This window comes from Chelonoidis abingdonii, chromosome 21 (genome assembly GCF_003597395.2).
Source record: "Chelonoidis abingdonii isolate Lonesome George chromosome 21, CheloAbing_2.0, whole genome shotgun sequence".
Lineage (NCBI taxonomy): Eukaryota > Metazoa > Chordata > Testudines > Testudinidae > Chelonoidis > Chelonoidis abingdonii.
This window is the reverse complement of record NC_133789.1, coordinates 14,289,909-14,312,854: the sequence shown is the minus strand read 5'-3', so window position 1 is coordinate 14,312,854 and position 22,946 is coordinate 14,289,909. Positions and strand designations below refer to the sequence as shown.

Here is a 22,946-nt window from a genome sequence, read left to right as displayed (position 1 = left end):
AGGGACAGCACTGGAGAAAGTGCAAAAGTGCTTGTTAGAATGTTACAAATGGGCAATCAAGATGGACATACTTTTCAGAATAGAGGAAGTGTTTGACATCAATGAACTTAGATGAAGAGAAGAAGGGAGAGGAGAGGAGAGGAGAGGCAGGGGAGTCAAGAATGGATGTTTTAGTATGGAAAAGACGAAGGTACTCTGGTATTGGGAGGGAAAGGTACCTGAGGGGAGGGGATTGAGTTACTGAGATGGCAAAGGGAGAGCAGAAGAGAGCCAGTAACAGGAAGAATGGGGGAGGGGGAGGTCATACTGGATCTGGTCTGTTATCTCTTTGTGAAAGTCTAACATTTCTGTGAAGAGGGGGTGGGAGAGCGGAAGCTGACAACATGTGTCTGCGGTGGGTACGGGATTCAATCTGGATGGAAAAATAAAGCCACTTAGCTAGGGAAATGGTAGAACTGGAAAAGGGAATTAACTTGTAATGGAAGTAAGCATAGTCTGAATTTCCAGAGATGCTCCACTGCATGACAGCAGGAAGTGGATTGCGGGCGTAAACCAGGGTTGACAAGGCAGACCATGTGATGGGATAGGAGCAGAGACATCAAGGGTGGAGGACACAGAAGCATGGAGAAAATCAGACACTCTGGTCAATGGAAAAAAGGGAACAGATTGCAGGGAGGAGAGGGCTGAGAGCAGAAGAGAAGTCTTCAGCATTGATGGACTGATCCACAGAAGGGCCAGGTGACTGGGTGTGGGGGGAGGAGCAGATGGGCAACGCTAAAAGATGAGCTGATGATCACAAAGGGGAACTCAGCGACAGATCCGTGCTTGGTAAAGGCCAGGTCACATGAACAGCCATTTTGCTGAATAGGAAAATTGATCCAGGGTTACAAATTAAATTCATAGATTTCAAGGCTAGAAGGGACAAACGTTGCAATCATCTAGCCTGATCTCCTGTATAACATAGGCCACAACTTATAATTCCTAGGGCACATCTTTTTAAATCAAGATTGGATGTTTTTCTAAATGTGTCACAGATGGAGAATCCACTATAACTAAGGCTATGTTTTAGTCATGGGTATTTTTAGTAAAAGTCATGGACAGGTCACGGGCAGTAAACAAAAATTCACAGCTCATGATCTGTCCATGACTTGTACTATATAACCATAAATCTTGTGTGATCAGGGCTTGGGAGGTGTGGGGCTGTTGTGGGTGCTCAGGGTGGCGGCCCGGGACCCCCACTGGTGCTTGGGAGGTTAGCAGGCTCACTACCCAGCTCCGCATGGCTCCCCAGAAGCGGTGACATGTCCCTCCCTCAGTTCCAAGGCAGAGGTGCAGCCAGTGGGCTCCACGCACTGCTTCCGCCATGAACACCAGCTCCGCAGCTCCCATTGTTTTGGAACCATGGGAGCCAGTGGGAGCCTGCGGGCAGAGGCAGCATGCAGACCCACCTGGCCACGCCTCCACCTAGGAGCTGAGGGAGAGATGTCGCCACTTCTGGGGAGGTCCCCCCCCAGAAGTAAGTGCTGCCTGGAGCCCCCACCCACGCCCTAACTCCCAGTCCTGAGCCCCCTCTCACACCGAAACTCCTGATGCTGTGGGGAGGGCAGGAAGAGGGCAATGGTCCAAGACTGCCCCAGCTGCAGCCAGTGCGGCTGGGCCAATGCTGCCCGAGTTACTCAGGCAGCCCCCAGGCCAGCTGCTGCAGAAATCACTGAGGGCCCGGAAAGTCACAGAATCCGTAACTTCAGTGACCCCCGTGACAAACTTGCAGCTTTAACCATAACCCTTGTTAAGTTGTTCCAATGGTTAATTACTCACTCTTAAAAATGTACACCTTGTTTCCAGTCTGAATAACCAATGGACTGTGTTATACTTTTCTCTACTAGATTAAAGAGCCCACTATCAAATATTTGTTCCCAGGTAGGTAATTACAGACTGTAATCAAGTCACTCATTAACCTCCTCTTTGTTAAGTTAAACAGATAGACTCAAGGAGTTCAATCGTTATAAGGCATGTTTTTTTAATCCCTTACTCATGATCATGGCTCTTCTCTGAATGCTCTCCAGTTTATCAACATCATTCTGGAATTGCGGACACCAGAACTGGACACAGGATTCCAGTAGTGGTTGCACCAGTGCCAAACAGAGGTAAAATAACTTCTCTACTCCTATTTGAGATATCCCTATTTATGCATCCATGGATAGCCCTTTCAGCCACAGCCAAACATGGGAGCTCTCATTCAATTATTTATCCCACACGACCCCAAATCTTTTTCAGAGTTACTGCTTCCCAGAATAGAGTCTCCTATTTTATAAGTATGAGGATGTGAAGGACAGACAAGGATTAGAGCAATGAGATTCCAAGTTCATACATTTCCATCTCAGTGATTGAATTTAAAAAAAAAAAATAGTTCCTGGTATAGCAGAAGAAATGAGTCTCAAGAAAGGATGCATATGGGGAGGCTACCATAGTGGATTAGCATAAAATAACCCTGAAATTACAGAAATATTTTTCTGTATGGTATTTATCTTTCAGGCCTCATTAAACAATTTACAGAAGTGTCACTCCCTAATTTGTTGCTTGCTATCTACTATTTAATGTTGTTCTTTGCTCTCTCTTGAAAGTATCCATCACATGCAGGGCTATGCATCAGCTACCAGGAGGCTTGAGATGGGGTAGCGTTAGCACTAGTATGTTAAGAATTTAAAACTACAAGCTATCCTTAAATGACAGTGTAATTTAAAATCTAACCTTTTACGTTATAAAACTCCCTCGTTACAAGCATTAGAACACTTCGTTAGTCACCGCCTCACTCATGCTACTATAAACAAACTACTGCAAAATTTTACACTAAGAAAAAGAGATATTCATGAAATGGAGAGGCAAGACAGATGTGTGGAAGATTCAGTGAGGTTACCCTTCAGCTAAGCATACAATCATCTCAGGCAAGTTTTACTTTAAACATCTCATCTAATGGTTTGTTCATGCTGATTTTGCAGAGAGATGCTCAAAGCCCACCTGTCACAGCTATCAGTTTCCAAACACTAAGCTAAAATAAATTTCCCAGGAAGATTAAAAAAATCAGACTTTAATCCTCTTATTTGCTACTTATTCAATAGATATTTCCTTTTAAAGTGAGATTTATGCCCTTTCCACTAGCAGATCCACTTGGAACCTGCCCAAGCTCATAAACCAGATTTTGACTGACTGGAAGGAGTTTTCATTCCATTCATTCCAAATGCTGACACAAGACAGCTCTTCAGAAACTGAATTATTCTAAGGAAGCTAAAGGAAACTGATAAGACTTAAACACTGTGAGCCTGAGGAGGGACAAGAAGGAGTGGCAGCAGGCATACCTCTCCAGGAGGAAAAAAATGCCTATACCAGCACCCTTTCAGCCTTCAAGATTGTATATGAGCAACACACCATGCCCAATTGCAAACAAACAAACATTCAAATCCCACTTACAACAGGATTAGAATAGACTATAGGTAAGAAAAGAAAAGCTTGCTCATAAAAGTATGAATATTTGTTATTGAATGCACAAATAAATGCAGTGGTATCTTATGTATTATTATGTCCTCTAAAGGGGTAGATATTTTAATGTCTCCTGAAGGCCAGAGGATTTCATTTTTCCCCACTTTACCCCTTCAAACTTGCAAGTCAAAGCCATCATTCTTTTAAGAACATAAGAACTGCCATACTGGGTCAGACCAAAGGTCCATCTAGCCCAATATCCTGTCTTCCAACTGTGGCCAATGCCAGGTGCCCCAGAGAGAATGAACAGAACAGGTGACTATCAAGTGATCCACCTCGTCGCCTATTCCCAGCTTCTGGCAAACAGAGGCTAGAGACACCATCCCTGCAGATCCTGGCTCATAGCCATTGATAGACCTATCCCCCATGAATTTATGTAGTTCTTTTTTGAACCCTGTTATAGTCTTCACCTTCACAACATCCTCTGGCAAGGAGTTCCAAAGGCTGACTGTGCATTGTGTGTTTTTGGCTAAAAAGAAGATGGGCGCTAAAAGGAGACCTACCACTCAGTGTACAATACAATATGTGCACTCACTATAAAGAATATTTATTTTAGAGAAGTCAACAGGAGAACAAGAAGTTTACACTTTACTTACTGGAAGGATAAAGAATGTAATGCACATATGTTTTAAACTTTAAACTGTATGAGGGTCCAAACTACTGCTAAAGCTGTTTTTCTAACAAAATGTGAATAAATAAGCATCCAATTCTCCAAAGGCAGGAAGGGACAAGATAATTGAAATCAGATTCTTGGTTTCATTCAGGCCCACAAAAGGGAGAGGAGGTAAGGGCATTGCCCTCCAGACCTAGAGGACACCAAATTGAAGGGAACAGCAGCGCAGTTCTTCAGATCTAACTGATCACTCTGCACTGATATCTGCTTGGATCCATGGCTCCAACAGTATTTTCAGGACATCACCTCCAGCCTCTGGAAACCATGCTTATTTCTTCCCTTCAGGGTAGCCAGCTGTGGAATGCAAGTATTTTCTAAACCCTCTGGTCTTACAGCTTGTTGGATCCAAGACTGCTTCAGACGAGTAATTTGAAACCTTTTTTCATTTGCAAATCCCTACAGAATTTTGAATGGAGGTGTGGATCGCTTTGGAAATCTTGGACATAGTCTGCAGATTCCCATGGGTCCATGGATAACAGGTTGAAAACTACTATTCTATGGTAACAAAAGCCTTTTGTGGACCCCTTAGTCTACAGACCACAGATTGAAAACCACTGATAGACTATTTACACAGAGTTCCTCAGCTCCAATACAGCCTAGATGCAGAGTGGGTCAGTTTGAGGTACTCTGCACCTAGAAGGAGAAAACATACTTGGCCTGAGCCTTCCACACTTCATCCAGGAGGAGAAGCAAGAGTCTGTTCTCACTGGGGACAGGCCCAAGTAGTATAGCATATATACAGAGCACCTCCTTGAGCAGTGCCCTTCAAACATCTTATTTCTGCGTTTGAAGTCCAATATTTTGTCTTGATCAGCCACAACCTCAACCTACATCACACGGACACAGTCTAAATAGAAACAGTCTGTCTCATCCTGCACAGACAAGCTTTACCCTTAGGACAGTAAGTTCAACAGTGCCTGAGGAGCAAATTGTCGATCACAGTTTTTATCCTGGCACTGTAGGTCATCTTTTAAATATTCTGGGCCCAGGTCATTGAGCACCCTGAAGATGAAAAACAAAACCTTGAACTTGATTCGATAGTCTAAGAGAAGCCAGTACAGAGAGCAGATAAGTCTGATGTACTCGTGGTAGTCCATGTTGACAAGGAAGTAGTGCTACAAATTCTGCACTACTAGTTTCGTAAGGACTGGTGGCTTCACACCCAGATCATGCTCATGCTTCACTTTCAGCATCAACATTAATTATTACATTGTTGATCTTTTCTGCACATTGAATGAAACAGACCAGACAGGAATTGAGAGAGAGTTGCTTACAAGGAGACAGAGAGGGAAGAGAGATAGAGAAAAAGGAAAGGAGACTGAGGAAGAAAGAATGTGACAATAAGGTACTGAATAAACAATATCTAAAAGTTTATTTAACACATGACAGGCAGGTTCTCCCCCTTGATCTCTCTGGGAATTTCCTGGTGATATCAGCGGGTGATCACTGTGGATTGAGGGAATATCTGGTCCTAAATGTAAAACTAGGCCCACAGGGCATAAACATAGAATTTGACCCTGTGCACAAAATGATTTTGACACCCCTGCCACAGACACCTGGATATAAATAAAATGATCAGTATGACGGGTCCAAGCAGGCTAGCCAAACCAATAATTATTTATTCTAGATTTAATGAAGTTTCTAAAATACACTATTAAAACTATCAACTAAAAATAAACAAGACACAAAGCTGGCTCTGACCTATTGCCTTCGGCAGAGGAAAGGAACCAGAAACAGGCAGAGTGACAATCCTTTGTATACTTTTACACTAGTGTTTGGGTCTGCAAGGAATCCTAAACATAGGCCGAGAGACCACTGCTTTTAGATCATTCCAGTCCCTATTGCCAAGTACACACACACACACACACCTGTCAAGAACAAGAATGCATAGAGAGAATTCTCAAAGGACAAGCCAGATTTTTTTCCAGTCTCCAGCAACACAGACACATTAATTTTAACCAATATTACCAGTCTTTCAGAAAACATAAGCAAAATCAACATCAGCTCAGAACCAGTGCCTTAATTTAGGGTTAGCTGCTAGCACTCAGTAAAAAAAACCCTGTGTATAGCTAATACACTCTGCTCTGGTCTACACTAGAAAATTACTTCGGAATTACTACACCGCTCAGGGGTGTGAATAATCCATACCCCTGCGTGATGTAATTATACTGACCTAACCAGTATGGACAGCACTGTGTCACAGCAGGACAGCTTCTCCCACCAACACAGAATATCAGGGTTGGAAGGTACCTCAAGAGATCATCCAGTCCAACCCCCTACTCAAAGCAGGACCAATCTCCAGACAGATTTTGGCCGAAGATCCCTAAGCGGCCCCTCAAGGACTGAACTCACAACCCTCGGTTTAGCAGGCCAATGCTCAAACCACTGAGCTATCCCTCCCCTGATAGCTACTACCTCTCTCAGGTGTAGAGCTATGCCGACAGAAGAGCTCTCTCCCATTAGCATAGAGCGTCTTCACCAGACATGATGCAGCTGCACTGATGTAGTGCTTCTAGTGTAGACTAGCCCTGAGTGTTGCTCTAAATTATAAATTGGCATTTAAGACAACTTACAAAAAATCACAGTAAGTGCAAACTAAACTGAAGAGCTTGAAAGCAGCCTCATACCTGATATTATATGCCTGTTCTTACACTTTACAGCTGTTGTCCTTCCTTTTAGTGTACTAAAAGTGTCAGACATTAATACAACTGAACAGCAGCTAAACTGGATCTCAAATACTAATTTAATATTAAGGTGATTTAGTATGAATTTACCATTTTTATACCAAAAAAGGATAATGCTAGCTCAAAGTTTGCCTGTAATTGAAATAACTCAAAGGGTTTTAAGCTGATCCTTTTAGCCAACATAGTGGGAATTTACATCCCATGTGCCCTACAAGGAAACATTTAAAATGTAGACTTGTATTACAAGACTTGTATACTGCCACTAGAAAAGGTTCAGAAAAGGGCAACTAAAATGATTAGGGGTTTGGAGAGGGTCCCATATGAGGAAAGATTAAAGACGCTAGGACTCTTCAGCTTGGAAAAGATGAGACTAAGGGGGGATATTGGTAGAGGTTTATAAATCATGAGGGATGTGGAGGAAAAAGCATAAGGAAAAGTTATTTACTTATTCCCATAATACACATAGAACTAGGAGTCACCAAATGAATTATAATGCAGCAGGTTTAAAACAAATAAAAGGAAGTTCTTACGCAGCACACAGTCAACTTGTGGAGAACTCTCTTACGCAGAGGAAGTGTTTAAAAGAGAACTGGATAAATTCATGGAGGTTAAGTCCATTAGTGGCTATTAGCCAGAATGCATAAGGAATGGTGTCCCTAGCCTCTGTTTGTCAGAGGATGGAGATGGATGGCAGGAGAGAGATCACTTGATCACTGCCTGTTAGGTTCACTCCCTCTGGGGCACCTGGCATTGGCCACTGTTGGTAGACAAATACTGGGCTAGATGGACTTTGGTCTAACCCAGTATGGCCGTTCTTATGTTCTTATTACAGATACACCACTGAGCAACTATAAACACCCTTTACAAACAAGGTCTGTGAACTCAAGTACTTGGCTAGGAGCAACAAAACAAATGTAAATTAGCACTCCATGAAGAGCACCATTCCCCCCCCCCGACTCCTGGACATCACTTTATTCAGAATCTTTCACCTCTCTGAAGCTAATGTATGCTATCACCATGAGAGACATGAGATGCTATGATTACTTTCTTTCTGACAAAGGGGAAAATAGTAGTCCATCACAACAGGACAAGTAGTTCATCACTGAGTAGTACCCAGTGTTGTTGTAAACATGTCAGTCCCAGTATATGAGAGAGAGAAGGTGGGTGAAGTAATATCTGCTGTCATAGAACAAGAGGGGTTTAGTGTGTTACAGATTGCTGTAAATAAGCCACAAATCCACTGTCTCTCTTCAGTCCATGTTTTTTTAGTGTCCGGCACAGTAATGAAATTAAGCTCTCACCTCATCTCTTGAACGTGTTGTGCAGGCTTCCATTCCTCAAAGAAAACACTTCTACAGTTGTGCAGGTTAACAGATCACTCTACCTTGAATAGTCCCATACAATATGTGCTAAACCTGTATGCTAAACAAACTGTTCCACCTTACATTTTGCTGTGATATTGGGAGTACCTTTCCTAGACCTGAAGAGCTCTGTGTAGCTCAAAAGCTTGTCTCTCTCGCCTAGGGTGACCAGACAGCAAGTGTGAAAAGTTGGGACAGGGAGTAGGGGTTAATGGGAGCCTATATAAGAAAAAGACCCAAAAATCAGGACTGTCCCTATAAAAATCAGGACATCTGGTCACCCTACTCTCGCCAACAGAATTTGGTCCAATAAAACATATTACCTCACCCATCTTGCATCACTGAGGCCATGTCTACACTAGCAAGCTTACAGTGTCACAGCTGTACCGATGGGAGAGAGCTCTCCTGCTGACGTAATAAAACCACCTCAAAGGGCAGCGGTAGCTATGTTGGCAGGAGAAACTTTCCTGCCAACATAGCACTGTGCACACTACCACTTATGCCAGCAAAATTTATGTCCCTCAGGGAGGTATTTTTTCACACCCCTGAGCAACATAAATTTTGCCAATGTAAGTGGTAGCGTAGACATGGCCTGTGTAAAACATTTTGACTCTAGTTAGAAGCTAGAACTAGGTGGTGATTAAGTTTGGATCAGGACATGCCCCACCACCCAAAAAACTTTGAAGTTGTTTAAACACTTCTGCATTCCCTGCCATTTTGACACTGACTACCATGCCGTTGACAACACTGGCTTATGGAATATTGGACTCACTTCTATCTTCAGTTACCAAAAAGCAATAAATGGCCCAACTTTAAACTTGCACTCCACCACAAAACCTTAACAGCTACCTCATACTCTTGTATCAATATATTAGCCAATTTGACGGTCACACAAACCATTCACATGGAAAGTGAATCTATCATAACATTCCTGATGTCACTATTCCGGTTCTGTATAAAAAGTGTGAGTTTGATGAAGCTAAGATGTATATCGCTTTCAGTATCTGTTGGAGATTAAAATGAATGCCTTATGGAGCGCATTAAGAACACTACATGTAACATGAAAGCAGCAAGGAATACAGTACAGTTTTCTCTTATTTACATGCTTTCAAGTTTTTGGACTGGTGGGTTGTCTCCGGATGCAACATCTGCTGTCACTAAATGAAGTTTTTGCTGTTAACTTCCTAGTCTTTTTATACAGAGCTGGCATACCTAGGTGGGTAGCCTAGTTGCACCTGCCTGAGAATTAGAGGAAGAAACTGGCTGCTGAGGCTGCTCCTTGGTGGACTGACCAGATAAATGTTATATTGTCATTGCAAAATACAGCAGGATACCCACTTGATGCATTTTTTCCCATCTAGTCTGACAGTGTTGCCTAGTGGAGAGAGCTCTGGACTGGGACTCAGGAGATGTGGCTTCGATTCCCAGCTCGGCCACTGGCCTGCTGGGGGGACTTTGGGGAAGTCACTTTACCTCCTTGTATCTCAGTTTCTCCTTCTTCAAGATGTTACTCATGGGGGAATTCTGCGCCAAAATAATAAAAATTCTGCATACACTTTAAAATTCTGCAGATTTTATATCAAAATAACATTATGCAATCATGTCAGTTTCAATTATTTTGGTAATTTATTTCAAAATGCCTGTCAGCAAGTATGTCTGTAACAATATAGAGACACACAAATTCGCCCAGGAGTAGAGTTAAAGAAACCCCTATGACAACCCAGTTTCCTGTTTCTCTGCCCCCTCCCAGGGCCCAGCTGGGGGTGGGGGGGGCCAGACACTCATAATCCCTGCCAGTCACGGCCCCTCCAAGCCAATACATCCGAACCCACTACCCCTCAGAGCCCAGCTGCGAGGCCCTCCCTAGCCCAGATACGAACGTCCCCTCCCCAGCCATGCCCCCCTGCTTAGACAGTCGCCCCTCTACCCCTCCAAGCCCAGGGATCCAAAGGGAGAAACAGCCTGTTGCTGGGTCCCAGGATTGTGTGGAGTTTCTTGCATGCTGCTGTATCTTTCTCTCAGGGCATGCAGGGAACTGCAACTGCCAGGAACTCTGCCCGTCCCCCTGGCAGTGTCTTCTGTATGCGAGCTGGGCTCTGCTGGGTCCAGCGGCCCCTAGTAGCAGCCAGCAACACTGCAGTCCATTTCTGTGCAGGAAAGGAAATTTTGCACATAAAACATTGATTTCTACAAAATTCTGCATTGCGCAGTAGCGCAGAATTCCCCCAGGAGTAAAGATTTCCAGTAGAGATAAGGAGCTGTTAGTGTCGTTATACAAGGCACTGGTGAGACCTCATCTGGAATACTGTGTGCAGTTCTGGTCTCCCATGTTTAAGAAGGATGAATTCAAACTGAAACAGGTGCAGAGAAGGGCTACTAGGATGATCCAAGGAATGGAAAACCTGTCATATGAAAGGAGACTCAAAAGAACTTGGCTTGTTTAGCCTAACCAAAAGAAGGCTGAGGGGAGATCTGATCACTCTCTATAAATATATCAGAGGAATAAATACTAGGGAGGGAGAGGAACTATTTAAGTTCAGTACCAATGTGGACACAAGAACAAATGGATACAAACTGGCTATCAGGAAGTTTAGACTTGAAATTAGATGAAGGTTTCTAACCATTAGAGGAGAGAAGTTCCGGAACAGCCTTCCAAGGGGAGCAGTGGGGGCAAAAGACATATCTGGCTTCAAGACTAAGCTTGATAAATTTGTGGAGGGGATGGTATAATGGGAGAGTCTAATTTTGGCAATTAATTTGTCTTTGACTACTAACGATAAATATGCCCAATGGCTTGTGATGGAATGTTAGATGGGGTGGGATCTGAGTTACTATAGAGAATTCTTTCCTGGGTGTCTAGCTGGTGAGTCTTGCCCACATGCTCAGGATTTAGCTGATCGCCATATTTGGGGTCAGGAAGGAATTTTCCTCCAAGGCAGATTGGCAGAAGCCCTGGGGGGTTTTCGCCTTCCTCTGCAGCGTGGGGCACGGGTGACTTGTTGGAAGGTTCTCTGCACCTTGAAGTCTTTAAACCATGACTTGAGGACTTCAATGGCTCAGACACAGGTCTGATACAGGAGTGGGTAGGTGAGATTCTGTGCAGGAGGTCAGAGCAGATGATCATAATGGTCCCTTCTGACCCTAAAGTCTATGATTCTATGTGGACAGAGATGCTTACCTTCTTTGTGAAACACTTTAAGATCTGAGGATACGCACTATATAAGAGCTAGGTATTACTTATATAAATGAATCGTTAACTAGACAAATGCTAACTATGTATAAATGACATTGCAGCAATTGTCACATACAGTAGAACCTCAGAGTTACGAACACCAGACTTATGACCTGACCAGTCAACCACACACCTCATTTGGAAACCGAAGTATGCAATCAGGCTGCAGCAAAGCCAAAAAAATAAATACAGTACAGTGTTAAACAAACTACTAAAAAAGATAAAGAAAAAAAGATTTGACAAAGTAAGGAAACTTTCTGTACTTGTTTCATTTAAATTAATATGGTAAAAGCAGCATTTTTCTTCTGCATAGTAAGTTTCAAATCTGTATTAAGTCAATGTACAGCTGTAAACTTTTGAAAGAACAACCATAATGTTTTCTTCAGCATTACGAACAACCTCCATTCATGAGATGTTCATAACTCTGAGGTTCTATTGTACAAAGCAATGAATGAAATACACACACTATTTCAGATTTATTGCAAAAGGAGTCCAGAAAAAGGAGAGATACTACAAAGAATTTCAAAAATGGCATTATTCTCTGCATCAACCAATTTTTCACCAAACCACCAAAACCTGCCCTTTAAAAAGGAAGTCTAGAACCAATTTGCTTTTGCCATTTTTATATGGCTTTTGCAAAAGTTTGACTTTTTTAAAAAAGACTCACTGTTTTAAAAATTCTTTGAATTCAATTTATTGCAAGCCCCTCTGAAAGAGCATTAGTTGGCATACCAATCTCTATGCAGCCTGAGAATACTTAAGCCCAAAATGTCTACCAAAGAATTTACTAACAAAGTAATGAGACAATCTCTGCTAAAGTGAAATTCATTTGAATTAAGGTGGCTGCGATTCGTTTCTTTGCAACTGTTTAAAGTGCAAAAATCCACCAAAAATTTTTAAAAGAAACATGCAAATATACCTAATCAAGAGACTGAACTGCACGTGCGAACTCTCTGGAATAAGTATTAATCTAAAATGCTGGAGAAATGAATGACTGGTGGATTTTAAGTAGTACATAAAAACAGTAAATTCAGTATTAAGGGGTTCAAACACAGCCTAAGTTAGAAGTAACTAGAAGTGAACATCCAGTAGCTGCTTGACGGACTAAGTGAAATTACTGTTTCAATACGTAATGTCCACATCACAAAAATATCATACACTGGAATTCTGATTGGCTCATAACTGAATAACCAAGAAGTGAAACAACATGGAGTCTAAACTAGTACAGTAACTCCTCACTTGAAGTCGTCCCGTTTAACGTTGTTTCATTGCTGATCAATTAAGGAGCATACTCATTTAAAGTTGTGCAATGCTCCACTCTTACATTGTTTGGCTGCCTGCTTTCTCCATAGCTGGCAGTCTCCCTACGGCCCCCTCCTGCCCGCCGGCAGACTCTGCGGATCAGAGCCTTCCCCCTCCCCTCGCCTCCTGCCGCGACACTCAGCTGGCTTGCAGCGTTTTGGAAGCAGGAGGGAGGGAGGAGGAGTGAGGACTCACCACGCAGGCTCCCCCTCCCTCCCCTGCCTCCCAAACATGGCAAGCCAGCTGATTGTCCTGGCAGAAGGGAGGGGAGAGGAAGGAGGACTCAGCATGCCTTCTCCCTCCCTCCCCTACTCTGCAATCAGCTGGCTTGCCACATTTGGAAGGCAGGGGAGGGAGGGGAGAGGAGCGGAGCCAGGGAGTGAAGAAAAGGGGGAGGAGAAGAGGTAGGTCAAGGGCAAGGGCTTGGGGGAAGGCGTGGAGTGGGCAGGCTGAAGGTTGAATCCCCCACCTCTGGTGCTTGCTGAGTAGGGGAAGCTGCCCTGGAACCTAACTCCCCCCCCACCCACCCACATTTACATTAATTCTTATGGGGAAATTGGATTCGCTTAACATCGTTTCACTTAAAGTCGCATTAAAGAACATAACTACAACGTTAAGTGAGGAGTTATTGTACCAGTTTTACACATACAGCTATTCACATATTAAAAAGCTGAACAGTGCAGTGCATTTGTCTTTCTCCCACTGAAGACATCCTTTGGGAAATGTCCTTGTATGCACTGAAGCTGATATGACTTCCATTCCACCCACATCTGGCTTTCTTGGGAACTAAATCGAGCACAACCTGCCTGCGCTAACCAGTGACCCTGAACAGAAATAGTCCCAGCAGAAGCCAGAATTACGGCACAGAGTGGAACCAGTCCAAATATACGCTTGAACAAACCATTTCAAGTTAGTGAGAGTGTAACCAGATGGAATGGAAAAAACTATTCTCAGTTTGAGATAAGCATATGCCACAAGCACAAAGACAACTCTACTGTCATCTAAATACCCTTCCTTCTGCAAAGACTACAAGGAGCTACACACAGCAGCTGAAGGATCCTGCAACTGCAAAAACTTGCCACTGGATCATCTTGAGAGCTCCGAGTTGATCACACCATAAACTTAGCTATATGGCTGCTGATCTCACTGCTGGAGGAATCACACAAAGGATAAGAGCCAGAGAAGAAGCTATCACTCCTTAGTTTATGATAAAGGATATTTACAGGACCAAAGGAAAAACTGTGTTTAATGTATAAAATATACAAACTAAATATTTAATATATATTTTCTCTATGTTCAGTATTACCTAAATTATTGTTTTTACTGTGGCCATATTAAATACAGACCACAAAATACTTGTCAGTCTGAGATTCTTATCTGTAATATTTATAATGAATATTTTACTTGTTTTGTACATTGAGAAAATTAAGCACTTTCAATGTAATAGATAAATGGGTGCTCTTCAGTCTATATTAGGAGTCTGCGTTAGTATTAAATACAAAAAACTACATAAAACATGTCGACTGCAAAGTCAAGCACTCAAAAATTAGGAAATGCCAGATTTAAGGCTGCCTGTGCAATATATTAGTTCTGCCTCCACATGCATCCATCCTCTCTCTGTGCTTTCGTTAAGTGTGATGAAGTTAATGCTTATCTTTTTGCGTTATATGCTTTATGCTTTAGTTCAAAATACTTATGCTTCTAGGCAGAAGTGTTCATTGCAAGTACTCGTAACACAAACAGAGCATGTGATCCACTGCCTATAGTGATTTCCGGATCCCTCAACCATGGTTTCCCTAACATGCCAGTGGTTTGGGTGACAAGTGACGGCACTGACCTCAGAATCTGCGAGTCCAGGGCAACTACTGCCAGCAGCGATAAGGCAAGGGAGGGGTGGGCTTCCTGTGTTCTCTCAAGGCCACAAAGACCCCTCCTCCTGGAGCCACCTCGGACAAAGACCGCAATTTGGGAGGCTTAACACTGGTCCCTGGTCTCAAAGCAACATCCGTGCTACCGAGGAGAAGAGATATTGTCCACCTGCACTTCCGACACTGGTTTTCCACAAGTTGCATCCTAAGTTCCCTGTAAGCGGCACAGCAGCCTATTTAGGGGCATGCAGGCGCTCAGGGAACCCGCCCGTGGACCTGCTGCAGCCAGGGGAGGGACGCCCCAACCTAGCCACAGGTGGGGCAGCTCCCCGGCCCTAACTATGCTGAAGCCTGGATCTAGTCGCAACTGGGGTAGCTGCAAGCCCAGATCTGGCCCGCAGGCAGCCAAAGGCCCAGACCCAGACATGGCGCCCTTCCCTGACCCAGCTCTGCTGGGGCCAGGGAAGGGGTGCCTATCCTGCGGCCCCAGCCCTGGAGCTGCTGCAGCAGGGAGAGGCACCTCTCCCTCCAGCCAAGGTGCTGCTGTGGAGAGAGAGAGCTGGAGGGAGTCCTCTCTCCCCACCGTAGTCCCGGAGCACTCTTGCACCCTAAACTCCTCATCCCTGGCCCCATCTCAGAGCCCTCCCCTCCAACCAAATCCCTCCCCCCACCCCAACCCTCTGCCCCAGCCCTGAGCCCCCTCCCACACTCCAAACCCCTTGGTCTCACCACATGAATTTTGTTATGTGCACTGATATGAAGTTGACGTGTCACACATCACCTCCACACTGGTGCACAAAACAAAATTAATTCCACACATGGGTGGGAAAAATTAGAAGGAACACTGGTTGCAGCACAAGGCCTGTCACTCTTGCCTCTGGGCCATACTCACCATAGCTGGAACAGCAAACCGGTTCATTGAATAGCTAGGGATTCAGATTATGTTCTGGCTTGCACTTGAGTATAATATGGGGAGGGATTTTTAAATAGCAACCTTGTACTAGACCCTGGGTATGCACTGACAATGGCTGCCTTGGGCTTTGCATGCCCTACAGTGGAAAGCTTGGCCTTCAGCACTTCCTCCACATTGGTGGACAGGCTGCCGCAGATTAGAAGATTGAAGAAAAGACTGCACGATGACATGTTCAGCAAGATAATGAACGCCTCTGGGAGAGCTGATACAGAGCTCAGAACCTGGAGGATTTGATTGTCTGAAAAACTGGACATAGAGCAGGAGAGCATCCCAAGAGTACAAGCGTACCACACAGGATGAGATGCTGCAGATTACGAAGGACTAGACAGACATGTTGAGGTATCTGGCTGAACTTCAAGAAAAACAGCTTGCTAGACTCCCTCTGCAGGCCCTGCAGAATGGCCTGCAAACAGCATCCTATTCCCAATCCCCTTCTCCCAAACATTCTGGGAAGTGGGGGGGAAGATGCAGTATCCCTTCCACTCAACACCAGGGGAGAGTACTAAGAACAAAGCCATCTGAAGACCTCTGATGGGCAAATCTTCTGTGCTTTCTCAGGAAAGCTGACTTGGTTTCTCCACTCCCAGTTTTATCATATCATTTGCTCCAGGTTAAATTATTTTCTTGTTCTTTCAGTTTCTTCATGTTTGTGCAATAAAAGTCAATGTTTCAAGAATGAAATACTCTATTTATTCCAAGCTTGAAGTGGGAGCGGGAGGTATAGGGAAACTGATGCAACAGAGGGGATGGTATGGGAAAGCACAATGCAAACAAATGGTCACATTACTGTGGCTCATTACTGAACCAGGTTTTCAAAGCCTCCCGGAGACGCAGAGCTCCTCGCTGGGCTCATTTTATTGCCCTGGTATCTGGCTGCTCAAAATTAGCTGCCAACCTATCCACCTTCATGCCCCGACCCTTACGGAAACTTCTCTCCCTCTGACTCACAGATATTATGTAGCACACAGCAGGCAGAGAGAACAATGGGGATATACCTTTCACTGAGGTCTAACCAAGTAAGCAAACTGCTTAGTATGTTAGACCTAGTAAATGTCCAAAGGCACATTCCACCACCAGGCTGAGCAAGTGCAGAATATCTTACTGCTGTCCGGGTGGCCAGTGTATGGCTTCATGATCCACGGGAGCAAGGGGTAGGCTGGGTCTCCCAGGATCACTATAGGCATTTCAACATCATCAGTGGTTATTTTGTGATCTAGAAAGAAAGTCCCTGATTGTAGCTTTCTAAACAGACTTGTGTTTCTAAAGATGTGCACATCATGCACCTTTCCTGACCATCCCACACCGATGTCAGTGAAACGCTCCCTGTGACCCACTAGTGCTTGCAACACAATTGGAAAGTATTTGTTTCGGTATAGTACTCTTTGGTAAGGTGGTCTGGTGCCAAGATAGGAACATGTGTGATATCTATTGCTCTACCACAGTTAGGGAACCCCATCGGAGCAAAACCATCCACTATGTTCTGCACTTTGCCCAGAGTCACTACCTTTCTTAGAAGAAGTCAATTAATGGCCCTGCACACTTCGATCACAACAGCTCCCATGATGGATTTATCAACTCCGAATTGATTCCCCACTGACTGATAGCAGTCTGGCATTGCGAGGGGCGATTGTTCTATGTAAGCTTGCATCTCCACTGTCAGAGTAGGTCTCATTTTACTGTTGCTGTGTGTCAGGCCTGGGGAAAGCTCTGCGTGACAAAGTTCCTGGAAAGTGGCTTTCTGCATTTGAAAGTTCTGCAGCCACTACTCATCATCCCATAGCTGCATAACGATGCAATCCCACCAGTCAGTGCTTGTTTCCCAGGACCAGAAATGGCATTCCACTGTGTTCAGCTGCTGCACAACTACCAGCAACAACCAGGAATTGTTTCATTCTATGGCCTGCAGCAGGACTGCTTGCATGACATCGCGAAGTTCCGCATAGTGGTTCCTGTCTCGGCTCTGGAAATATGATAGGATAAGGCGTGAGGTGTTTGTAATGCTCACAACAAGAGTGCATAGCTGAGTGGGGGTCCAGGGTTCTCGGGCACTGGCATACACACAGCTAAGCCAGGCTTTCAAAAAAAGGCATGAAAAAGTATGGGTTGTTTGCCACTGATATCAGGGGAGGGAGGGAACTGCATCATGGGAGTTCAAAGCCATGTTCCCACACCGCTCCCCCCACCCCACACACACACACACAACACAATGTTTTGGACCCATGAGGCATTGCAAGCCCTTCCCAAAACCCCCTGAGGCTAGTTGCACTATGGGATAGCTATCCAAGGTGCCCTGCTCTATACATAATGCAGTGTTGCTAGTAAAGATGCATTCCATTGACGTGAGTCCAGTGTGAACATGCACGACCAACTTAAATACTGCAGCAGCTGGATGTCAAATTAAGTCGACCTAACTTTGTAGTGAAGACATGCCCATAGCCCCTGCCAATCTTACCCAGAGGAAAATTCCTTCCCAACCCCAAACATGAAGATCAGTAAGACCATGAGCATGTGGGCAAGACCCAGCAGCCAGATACCTGGAAAAGAATTCTCTGTAGAAACTCAGATCCCTCCCCATCTAGCATTCCATCACTGGTATTATTTGATACCGTATTATAACATAATTTTATTAATGGGTAAATAGAGATAAGAATTTCTTAAAAATTAATCAACTCCTATGTAGATAATTAAAAGTTATCTATAGTACTGTATAACAGACTCCTACAATCTGAGGAATTGTCATTGCCAAGTGAGCATAAACACTACTGCAGACACTTTGGATATTGTCTATTTTAAATAGAAATGCAATCAGTGAGAAATATATATACTCATTAACAAAGTTAGGGTATTTGTTCTATATTAAATAAAGTAGCACATTATATTTGCTTAACATACCAACTGAAAGTGAAAATGTTTAAGGTGAAGCCCACCAAAATATTGAAAGGCCCAAATGACCAATGGGCCTGATCCACTCTATTTGTATTTGCAGACAGACAGCGTAACATACAAAGCGATCTACTAACTTACAACTAAGGGGAAGGGAATAATGAGGTTCTGATACAGAAGGATATACAACTGTTATCTGTTTCACTAAGAGTTACTAAAACTACTGGTATTGAACCAAACAGTAAAATGGCCTAGTAGACAGAGCACTGGACTGGGTCTCAGGATATCTGGACTTCTATTCCCAACTCTGCTACTGACTTTCTGAGTGACCTTCAGCAAACCACTTCACCTCTCCTTTACCTCTTTTAGGAAGCGCTTTGAAACACTATTATCAACCCACCTTTATTTTGCTGTCTTTAGCCTCTTATTTGCTTTAAATTCTATTCTTTTCTAATAAAAGTTACAAATTAATTTTTTTCTCCAGTCTGTATTTTAGCTAAAGAACAGAGATTGGATCTCAAGAACTGTGAGAAACTTAGCAGAGATAATAGCTTAACTAAAATTACTTAACCTCAATGTGTTTTATAATGTTTCTCTTTCTCAGAGATCATGTGTTAAAGACTATGACACATATGGTTGCAAGGGCAAACTCAAATCTGACATTTCCTAACCTTTGAGTGCTGGATTTTGCAATTAAATAAAGTTCTTTTAACATTGTTTGTGTATGCAAATTCTAGGATTTTTTTTTAAGTAAAAAATAAATATGTATAATTGTAACCAGTGTTCACAAGGTTGGAACTCTGAACCTTCAGCATGACATCACAGACGGCTACCACTTGTGCTCCAGCACTTACTATGTTAGCTGACAGAGCAGGTGGATTGTAGGTGCATATGGAGCACTACCATGTCCCAGGGTCCAGAAGGGAGGGCTAAAGTGGTCCCATGAGTCTAACCTGCAAGCTCCAGAGACGACAACCAGGTCAGAAGCAAATCTCCCTCAAATTGATGAGAAGAGGTAAGGTGCATTCCTACCATGATGCGGTCTCTGGACTCCATTCAGGGGCTCTCTTTCATATCACCTTCTGGTTAAGTATGACATATTCAAAATGTCTCCCACTAGCCCTCTGGCTGCCAAAAGGACTCTCTCTAACTTCCACATATTCTCTTCCTGACAGTCCTAAAGGGTCTTTGATATTCTGCTCCTCCCACAATCTCATTTTGCGTCCTCCTCTAGTCCAATAAACAAACTCAATGCATCTGTAGTTACTCAGTTTAATTCTGTTATTGCTTGGGAAATCTGACATTGATCAGGTTCACTGCTGCCAGCAGGATTCTTAACAGCTGTATTAACATCAAAGGTCCTGTCAATTCATTCTGCTGCTGCTTGAGGAAACTTGTGAGCTGCAACAAATGTGAGTTTAATAACAGCAAGCAGAGGACTTTAGTTTGATACTATTTACCCACAGAAAGGCAGTGGGGTGTAACAGTTGGGAGTACTAGCTCCTGAGTCAGGAACATCCTTGTTTTAATCATGGCTCTGACACTGGCTTGCAGTGACTATGAGCAAGTCATAAATGCTCTCCACCTCAGTTCCTGCCATCTGCAGAATGGGGTCATCTCTACCTACCATACAGGATTATTAAAAAGTAGGCTGCATTTGTAAATGCTAAGGAAAACCAATGTGCAGTTCAATTCACAAACCCAGAGGTAAACTAAACTGAGATTCAATGCATTTGCCAAGACAGTCAAGCACAATGACATACTGTCTACACACTCCAGACCGTGCACTTGCCCAGACAGTCTTATTTTTACACTGTGATCCCCAGAACCGGGTGCTGCTCGTTTGCCAGCAGCGGGCTAATAAAACAGACGGGAACGAGGTGGGACTTTACCCGACCGATGTAACTCGGCGCACTGCAGTGAAGGGACAAGCGAGGCGGGGCGCTGCTGTCACACCTGGAACCTGCAAACCGCCGCCCCTGGGCCAGTCACGGCGGGGGTCCACGCGGGGCAGCACGGAACGGCGCGTGGGAGGCGGGACCGCGGGAGCGGGGCCCAGAGGCGCTGCTGCCGGCGGCCTTTCGGAGCAGCCCCGAACCCCGTGCGCTGACCTCACCCGCCTGGTAACCGCCCGGCTCCGCTCCCCTCCTCGGGACGACGCAGCGCGGGCGGCGGCTGAAGGCGGGAGACCCACGGGCCGGCCCGTCCCGTCCCACCAGCTCCCCCCGGGGGCCCGGCCGCCCCCCACAGCGCCCGGGGGGCCCGCCCCACTCACCGCAGCCGCAGGTTGGCCATGAACTCGGCATGGAGACGAAGTCCAGCAAGCACGAAGTCCGCCTGCCGAACTCCAGGCTCTCCACGCTCCGCCATGGCGCCGGGTCTCTGCGGCCCGCGCGGCTCCCGAGCGTCGCCTACAGCCCCGCCGAGCGCCCGCCCGCCTCACCTGGGCCGCGCGGAGCCCGCCAGGAGCGGGCGGGCCTGCGGCGGGTAACCGGGCGCGCGGCCCCGCCCGCCTTCTCCACCGAGCGCCGGCAGCGCCTCCTGCCGGCCGCGGCTCCTGCGCGCATGGGCCTGGGCCGCTGGACGGCGCCGCACACGGGATCCTCGGGGGACCTCGTCCCCAGGGCCCACGCTGCGGGGCTGGATCCCACAGCCCCGAGGGAACCCCATCCCCTGGGCCCCACACGGGGGACTCGATCCTGGGGACCCCATCCCCAGCAAGCTGGTTCCTGCGGCCCCCAGATGACCCCATCCCCAGGGCCCATGGGGGGCATGGATCCCACAGCCCTGGGTGACCCCAATGCCAGGGCTCACATTGGGGTGCTGGTTCCTGCAGCCCCCCAGTGATCCCATCCCCAGGGCTCACATAGGGTGCTGGATCCCACAGCCCTGGGGGACCCCAACACCAGTGCCCCATATTGAGATGCTGGATCCCACAGCCCCAGGAGACCCCATCCCTAGCATCCTGCATTGGGAAGCTGAATCCCACAGCCTTGGGGGAACCCCACTCCCGGGTCACACATTGGCGTGATGGATCCCACAGGCCCAGGAGACCCCATCCCCAGAATCCTGCACTGGGGGCTGGATCCCACATCCCCATGGGACCCCATCCCCAAGGCCCCACAATGGGCTGTTAGATCCCACAGCGCAGGGGGCACTCTATCACTACAGCCCCACATTGGGTTGGGGGCTGGATCCCACAGCTTTGGAGGACCCCATCCCCAGCATTTTGGGGGGACATGGTTTTCTATGCTTGGAAACTCTCACAAGCCTGCAAAGACTTATTTACCTACTTAAGATTATTCACAAGTAGTCCCATTGACTTCAGTGTGACTACTCGTGAAAAATTAAATGTGTATAAATCTGATATTGGAGCTACTGTCTCTTTAATTGAAATCAGGGTCTTTAGGATGGAATGTAATCTGCAGGTGAAGTCAATGAATCAATAGAACAAGCTAACCTCTCTCATTGGTGTCTGTAGTATTTGTTCTCTGCAGTTTTGTTATAAGCAGTGCAATTGCAGAGGTGGTTATACTAGTTCTACTTTATGGTGGCTGTGGCCCTTTCAGGTATGGAGTGATAGTTGTGCACAATGTGCTATTTACAATTATTTTATGATTATTTAATAGTTCTTATATGTAGTATCTGAGTGTCTTCCCAGAATGTATTCAGTAATGTGACTAGCATTTGTTATCTTGCTAAATACCTTAATCTATGGGATGAATTCTAAAAAAACTATTAACTAGACATTGAAATATCTAAAAATACTAACTCAGGAGCTAAAATATGTGGCTTAAGCTAGTCTTACTTCTAGAGAGTACTCTCTTCTCTCAGAGGTACAATCTGCACACTGAGGAGGATAGAGATGTTTTGAGCTAGTCTGTATGCAACAAGCTAGTAAATGCCATTCTTCCTTTTTTGTGTTATCTACCTTAACAGCAGAGATGCAGCTTTCTTCAGTTCCCTTTCTAAGGCAGAAGCTAGACTGTGCCAGGGGAGATCCTCTGTGTCTCAGGCTCTACAGTAGCAAGAGAAAAGAGGGCTACTCTACCTACATATATAAAATCCTAAAGCAAGTAAGTCTTGGTTCTACAAGTGCTGCAATAAGAGCTTAAATATGAACGTTATCTTTGAGCCCTCAAGGGGGAGGGAGAGCTCTGCCTGCCCCACACTTCCTGAGGAGTATTACTGGTCTACATAAGCCACTCTTAATGCTGTGTGGATGAGACTTGTTTAGAGCAGGTTTAGCTAACATTTTTCTCTCTCCTTTAACAAGCTGCAGGAGCCTTACCTGCACTAGGACTTCAAATTATGCTTATGGTGAAAGTCTTAAATTGCTGTGGTGTAAGCAAAGTTTTAGGGCTAGGACTTCTTCTGACTTAAAAAATCTGTTCTGGCTCCTGTCTGGGGTACTGATAGTATACATTTATCCC

The 22,946-nt window shown here is 45.1% G+C and overlaps 1 protein-coding gene across 1 annotated transcript in view; it reads right to left on the bottom strand.

Moving 5' to 3' along the window:
- MYO1D (myosin ID) overlaps positions 1-20,977 on the bottom strand; it is a 351,948-nt gene extending 330,971 nt beyond the window's left edge. Inside the window, exon 1 of the mRNA XM_075059626.1 lies at positions 20,789-20,977. Within this exon, the coding sequence (XP_074915727.1) occupies positions 20,789-20,883 (95 nt within the window). The 5' untranslated portion in view covers positions 20,884-20,977. The remainder of the gene's footprint in view (positions 1-20,788) is intronic.
- Positions 20,978-22,946: the final 1,969 nt, after the last annotated feature.